Raw genomic sequence first — 7,642 nt, forward strand, 5'->3', positions numbered from 1 at the left:
GATTATAATAATGATAATAACGATGATGATGATGTTGTTGATGATAATAATAATATTAATGAGAATGATAATGATAATAGTGATCAAGATGATGATTTTTATGAAAAAAATGATAATCCAGTCTATGATGACGATTACACTTATTTAAAAAAGTGATAATAATCATGACGATGATAGTCATATTGTTAGTATAGATGTTAACGGAAAAATAGTGTTAATTTGGATGATGCTTATGACTATAATAAATATGTAAGTAAACATGAATAATAAAACAGTACTATTGATGACGATAATAATAATGATGACGATAATAATAATAATGTTGATGATTATGCTGATAATAATAATAATGATGATTACAATAATGATGATGATAATGATGATGATAATGATAATGATCCTAAAGATTATAATAATAATACTGATGATGATAATGAAGACGATAATGATGATGATGATGATGATAAAGATAAGAACAATGATGATGATAATGATGATGATAATGATAATAACGATGATGATTATAATGATGATGAAGATAATCATGATGATGATCATGATGATGATAATAATAATACTGATAATGATGATGATGACGATGATGATGATAATAATAATAATAATAATAATAATGATCATAATAATGATGATGATAATGATGATGATGATGATAATGATGATGATGAAGAAAACGATAATGATGATATTAATGACGATGATAATAATAAGAATGATGCTCATGATCGTGATGATGATGATGATTATTTTAATAACAATGGTGATGATGATGATGATGATGATGATAATGATGATAATAATAATAATGATCATAATAATGATGATGATAATGATAATAACGATAATGATGATGATAATGATGATGATGATAATCATGATGATGATCATGATGATGATAATAATAATACTGATAATGATGATGACAATGATGATGATGATGATGATGATAATGATGATGTTAAGATAATTATGATGATGATGATGATAATGATGATGATAATAATAATAACAATGATGTTGATAATGATGGTGATGATAATAATGATAATGATGATAATGATGATAATGATGATGATGATGATAATAATCATAACGATAATGATGATGATGATGATGATGACAAAGATAATACTGATAATAATGATGAAGATGATGACGATAGTAATGATGATGATGTTGATGATAAAGATGATGATGATAAAGATGATGATGATAATGATGATGATGATGATAACGAAGGTGATAATAATGATAATTATGATAATAAAAATGATAATGATAATGATAAAAATAATAAAGATGATATTGATGATGATGATGATGATGATGATGATGATAATGATGAAAATAAAAATAACGATGATGATTATGATGATAATAATGATGATGATTATGTTGTTGATGATGCTGTTGATAATGATAATGATTATTATAATAATAATAATGATACTAATAATGATGATATTAATAATACTGATAATAATGACGATAACGATGATGATGATGATGATACTGATATTAATAAAAAAATAAAAATGATAATGACAATAAAGATAATGATCATCATGAGAAAGATAATAATCCAGTTTATGATGACGATAATACTTTTGATAAAGAGTGATAATAATCATGACGATGATAGTTATAATGTAAGTAAAGATGCTAATGGTAAAAATTATGTAAATTTGGATGATGCTTATGATAATAATAATCATGTAAGTAAAGATGATAAATAAAATGATACCATTAATAACGATGATAATAATGATGAAAATGATGGTAATAAGGTTAATGATGATGCTGATAATGATAATAATGAGGATAATAATAATGATGATGATAATGATGATAATGATTATGATGATGATTATGATGATGATGACAATGATAATACTGAAAATAATGATGAAGATGATGACGATAATAATAATGATGATGTTGATAATGATAATGACAATGAAAACAGTGATATACAGTTTATAATGACGATGCTTTTTATTTTAAAGAGTGATTAATTATGACGATAATAGTGATAATGTTTTAGAAGATAATGATGGTGAAGATTATGTTTATGTCAATAGTGCTAATGTTTGTTATAATTATGTTAGTAGAGATAATTAATATAATAGTATGAATGATAACGATAATGAAAATGATGATGATGATGATGATGATGATGATGATAATGATGATAAAAATAAAAACAACGATGAGGATGATGATGATGATAATAATAATCAAAAGATAATTATCTAGTTTATGTCAACAATAAAACTTATGTTAAAGAGTGATAATAATCATGACAATAATAGTTATGATGTAAGTAAAGATGCTAATGGAAAAAAGATGCTTATGATTATTATAATTATGTAAGTAAAGATGATCAATTAAATGACACAATCAATAACGGTACTGATAATGATGATTATAATGCTAATAACGATGATGATAATGATGATGATGATGATGATGATAATGATAAAAATAAAAATAACGATGATGATTATGATGATAATAATGATGATGATTATGTTGATGATGATGCTGTTGATAATAATAATGATTATTATGATAATAATAATATTAATAATAATGATGATATTCATAATACTGTTAATAATGATGATGATGATGATGATGATGATGAAGAAAACGATGATAATGATATTAATGACAATCATAATAATAAGAATGATGCTCATGATCGTGATGATGATGATGATAATAATAATGATGATAATTATAATGATCATAATGAAAAAGCTGATAATCCAGTTTATGATGACGATAACACTTATATTAAGGAGTAAAAATAATAATGACAATAATAGTTATGATGTAAGTAAAGATGGTAATAGTACAAATGATGTTAAATTGGATAATGCTTATAATTATACTAATTATGTAAATAGAGATGATTAATAAAATAGTACTATTGATGACGATAATTATAATGATGATGATAATAATAATAATAATAATAATAATAATCATGATAATGATGATGATGATGATGATGGTGATAATGATAATGATGAAGATAATAATGATGATAATGACGATGATGATGATAAGGATGATGATAATGTTGACGATGATGATGATAAGAATGATGATCAAGATCGTGGTGATGATGATAATGATGATGAGGGGACGTTCATAAATTACGTAACGCATATACGAGCGAAATTTATACCCTCCCTCCCCCATCGTAACGCATCCGTCACGGAACCTTACACCCCCCCCCCAAAAAAAAACGTTACGTAACAACGAAAAATTTAAACGGAAAAAAAAGAAATTAAATTACCTTAATTTACAATGTTTCGTAATTTATTTAATTTAAAGATCTACATTTTCTTCATAAACTATATTATTTAATATAAGTCATTTTTTATTTTATTCTAAAATATTTTAGTTATTATATTTAATTTTTGGTAACGTAAGAAATTAGTCTTAAAAATAATACTAAAAATCTTCTTCAAACGGTTTTGTTGACCATTCAACGATATCATCGATTAAAGGCAGGTCACTTTTCTGTTTTTCAATTGGTAAGTCTATTCCATCGGTATTGAGAGCTTTCTTTTCTACCCATTCAACCGTTTCTACTATATTATCTTCGTCATGAAAAAGACATCGTAGCTCTCCATCACGCCGTTTTATTATTCGATTTGGTCGAACTTTTTTGAACGAGATATTTTCCTTGTGAAGTTGTTCTCTATGATATTTAAGACCCTTTTTTGTTACGAAATAGATTCCACAGTTATCGCACGTTCGATCTTTTAAATCTTTTTGAACTGATGGGCAAAAAAAATCGTAAGGCATTAATTTAAAATTGCCTGTATCTAGTTTGATATCTACAGCAATACGCATTAATAACGGAGCAAAGTCATCAAAACCATTTGGATTTGGAGAAGGGGCATTCAGTCCGGTAGAAGTTTGAGAAAGCGAATAAGGCGGTGGTAGAAATCTTTCTTTTAAAATTGAAATCAATCCACTACGATGCGGCGAGCAACAAGAAATATCAGAGCATTTGATGACCTGAAAATAAACGTTGAAGTAAAACTCCAGAGCCACAGCATGAAATCTTAAGGTATAAAAATGTTTCTTACTTGAAGTAAGTATTGGCTCTCTCGAACGTGTTTTGAATACCATTCAGCATCTGGAAGTTCTGGCATCAACATTTCTTCTTCTAAATCTTTATATTCAGCAAAAACTTGGAATTTATCAATTATCATATTATTCCATATTTCTGCCAAAACATTACCAGCATATTTAAAATTTTGTTTTTCCAGCTCAATATTTATAATTTCACCGCTTTTACTTAAGTGCGTTCCAAAATGGTCATGTTCAAGAATAACTCCTGATAATTCTTTACTCAACGGTGCCATTCTGCGCTCGACCCGATTGTAGGCACTTCGTCCTGGAGCATTGGTAAATACATAAATAGCATCCAAATCATATTTGATGAAATGACCGATAACATGTCGAATAACTTTTTGGTACCGGGGGTTCTCATCCGGTCCACCATTAACAGATAAGAATACAATTGGTTTAACAGTTCCAGTTTTTTTATTAATCAGCATGTTTTTACATTCTTCTATTTCAAAAAGTCTATCAAAATCTAATGCATGGGTCGAGGCAGTTGAAGCCGAATGTTTACCACTTCGTATAGAAATATATGTCGGGCCAGAATATGTGACTGCATCTGGCATTCCCAATTGATCAGGTTTTATAACAATAAGAGCATACACCGAAGGGATAAGTTTATGCTTCTCGGCCACAACCCAGTCATGATCTGGCAAACGAATCTATAAATTTAAATGTTTTAATTAGTATGATTGTTTGTTTTATTTTTAAGTGAAATTTTTTAAGAATATAAAAATATAATTTTTCAGTGTTTAATGTTATTGTAAATGTGTATTATTGTAAATAAATAAATATTATTGTAAATAAATAAATATTATTGTAAACAAATAAATATTATAAATACGCATTAAGTTAAATTCTTATTTTGTTGAAGTTAAATTTCATTTTTTTACACTATAAGTACATTACCTCGTAGTCTAGATGCATGAGAATTAGAGCTTGTTTATTTGCTGCTGTAATTCCTAAAGGGACTCTTGCCTTATCGTCCTGGGATAAAAATATGCATTGATCTGGCCCAAGAATTGAAGCTAAAATTTCAAGACTCCTTATTGTCGCAGTACAAAAATTTTGATCAAGATGATTCTTATGCTTGTTGGTTTGCGCCCGCTTGAGACGAACTGGCACGGTTGTTATGTGTTTTTTTTCTTCATTAGAACTTGCTTGTCTTGGTCGCAAGCGTAAATAAGTACCAGCTCTTGAAATTTGAAAACCGATTGCTAATAACTCTTTGTGAAGATCAGTCAAAGTTTTGCAACTATTTAATGTTTCATTCCGTCTTTTATCATGAGCTGAAGCCCCAAAAGTGACAAGATTTACAATAGTGTTTAAAAGTTCGGGTTGTTGTACTTCTAAACTTGGTCTTCCATGATTTGCATGAACTTTTAACTTTTTACTTGATTTAGGATTTATTATGCAGAATTCTTTTATTGCAGAATTTTTTTCATCTCGATGAGTTTTTTGGCGTTTTGCAGATTGTTGCAGAATTTTCAAATGATTTTTTTCTTGATCAATATTTTTTTGTAATTCCTTGATATTTTTTTTTGTTTCAATTGTAGCTAAACCAGCGTTTTGTTTTAAAAGTTCAATCTGCAAATCTCTTTCAAAATTTGATATTTTTTCCTGAACAGCATCTTGAACTGGAGTTTTATAAGATTTTCGCTTATTTTGTCCACTTGGAGGAATTTCCACAACGTTGTTCAGTGAACAAGCTGTAAACTAAACCAAATATGAAAATTGACTCAAAATATAAATTTATGAAAAAAAATTAATTATAAAATCTCTGAAAATATGAAACATTTTTTAATGTTTTTCTTAAAAAATACGATATTAATAAATAGATATAAGAATCATGAGTCATTAACTTATTAAAAATTTGCAACAAGTTACTTCTAGTATTATTGAATCATTTTTTTAATAACAAAAATAAAATTGATTTGAAAAATGTTAAATCACTTTTAAATTTGAAATAAAATAATAACAATAGTGCAGATACATTAATTGGTATTAGAAAGTCAACAGTTTCTTTTGTAGAATTCGTAGAGTAATGAAAATTTACTAAAGTTATCTGGGTACTATCTTTTGAAGTTGAGTCAATAGTTTTATTTTCTACATTATCGAAATTATGAATATCTGCTACATTTTGTAAAGGCTCGATAGCAATTGTTTCATGGAATGTGTCTGTTTTTTTCGACCCTGATGGCTAAAAATACAAAGATATAAACGTACATGTAAATTAATTCACTAAACTGTAATATATTACGTATGTAAAATAAGAAATCTTATAATACTTTAAAAAAGTTTAAAGTTCTTTGAGCCTTTTTTTTCGTGGTTTCTTGTCGAATTTCTTCTAACAACTTTTTTGCTGCAGTAATACGATTTTCCTTTTTTTCCACTTTTATTATACTGTTCCATCTCTCATTCAACTTTGCTTGCACATCAGCTGGGCCATATTTGTCATAAAGAAAAGTATATTCTTTGAATAAGGTTTGATATATGTTTCCGAGGGTAGATGACATGTTGGTTTTGTTTATGATGAAATATTGGTACTTTTTAACCTATAATAATCTTCGTACAATAAACCGTTCTTGTAATCTAGGCATGAATTTTATACTATGTTTTGTTAAAATAAATACTTACGTTTCATATTGTCTTTACACAAAATACCCACAACAAATCTTATACAACGAATAAGTAATGAAACGTGTCTTGACTCAGGTATCATGGGTATCTTATTGGAATCCTTAGCTCAGACTCTTTATACAGAAAATTAATTAGCACGAGGTGACTCGCAAACTTCTTCTGATTCTTGGTCCGTTGGTCACGATGCACACACACGCTCTGCTTTTTTTCTTCTTCATCTGCTGCTGCAGACTGCAGGCCCGGCGATACATACACGATTATGACACCTCAAACCATGCAGTGGCGCTACCCTGAGAAAGCAAGGCCCCTGAGCGCCGAATTTAAATGCACGTACATACGCATAATACAAAACAAAACCCACCTTAACATGCAGCATGGTAGAGGTGAAAACGCATATATATTTCTTAAAAGAGACCTAAAAGAGACCAGACGCTTACTATCATGCTGCAGCGCGAGATACAAATTACTTTTGAATGATTTAAGCTCGTATTTAAATTATACACTTTTCTATTAATTAAAATTTTCTAGCTTTGAGCGTTACGTAACGGTAAATATAAATATCCCCCCCCCCCAATGATTTTTATGTAAAAAATTCGTAACAAACCTCTAGGTACCCTCCCCCCCCATATAAGCGTTACGTTATTTATGGACGTCCCCTGATAATGATGATAATAATGATAATACTGATAATGATGATAAAGACGATAATGATGATGATGATGGTGATGATGAAGATAAGAACGATGATGATGATAATGATGATGATAATGATAATAACGATGATGATAATGATGATGATAATGATAATCATGATGATGATCATGATGATGATAGTAAT

The 7,642-nt window shown here is 28.2% G+C and overlaps 1 protein-coding gene across 1 annotated transcript; it reads right to left on the bottom strand.

The window, feature by feature from the left end:
* Window positions 1–3,483: 3,483 nt before the first annotated feature.
* Window positions 3,484–6,808, bottom strand: LOC149374081 (uncharacterized). Its single transcript, XM_089594995.1, has 6 exons — window positions 6,802–6,808; window positions 5,074–5,453; window positions 4,567–4,826; window positions 4,128–4,257; window positions 3,855–4,056; window positions 3,484–3,812 (listed from the first exon to the last, which is right to left on the bottom strand). Exons 1-6 carry the CDS (start codon window positions 6,806–6,808, stop codon window positions 3,484–3,486), a joined length of 1,308 nt encoding a protein of 435 aa, XP_089451121.1.
* Window positions 6,809–7,642: the final 834 nt, after the last annotated feature.

This window comes from Copidosoma floridanum, unplaced genomic scaffold (genome assembly GCF_036245765.1).
Source record: "Copidosoma floridanum isolate Cflo_tuat_1 unplaced genomic scaffold, Cflo_Japanese_pri ptg000022l, whole genome shotgun sequence".
Taxonomy (NCBI): domain Eukaryota; kingdom Metazoa; phylum Arthropoda; class Insecta; order Hymenoptera; family Encyrtidae; genus Copidosoma; species Copidosoma floridanum.

Coding starts and splice junctions, on each gene's coding strand:
- LOC149374081 (XM_089594995.1), bottom strand. Junction 4,827..5,073: donor TCATGCATCTAGACTACGAG/GTAATGTACTTA, acceptor TTAAATTTATAG/ATTCGTTTGCCAGATCATGA. Junction 4,258..4,566: donor AAAACTGGAACTGTTAAACC/AATTGTATTCTT, acceptor AGAAATATGGAA/TAATATGATAATTGATAAAT.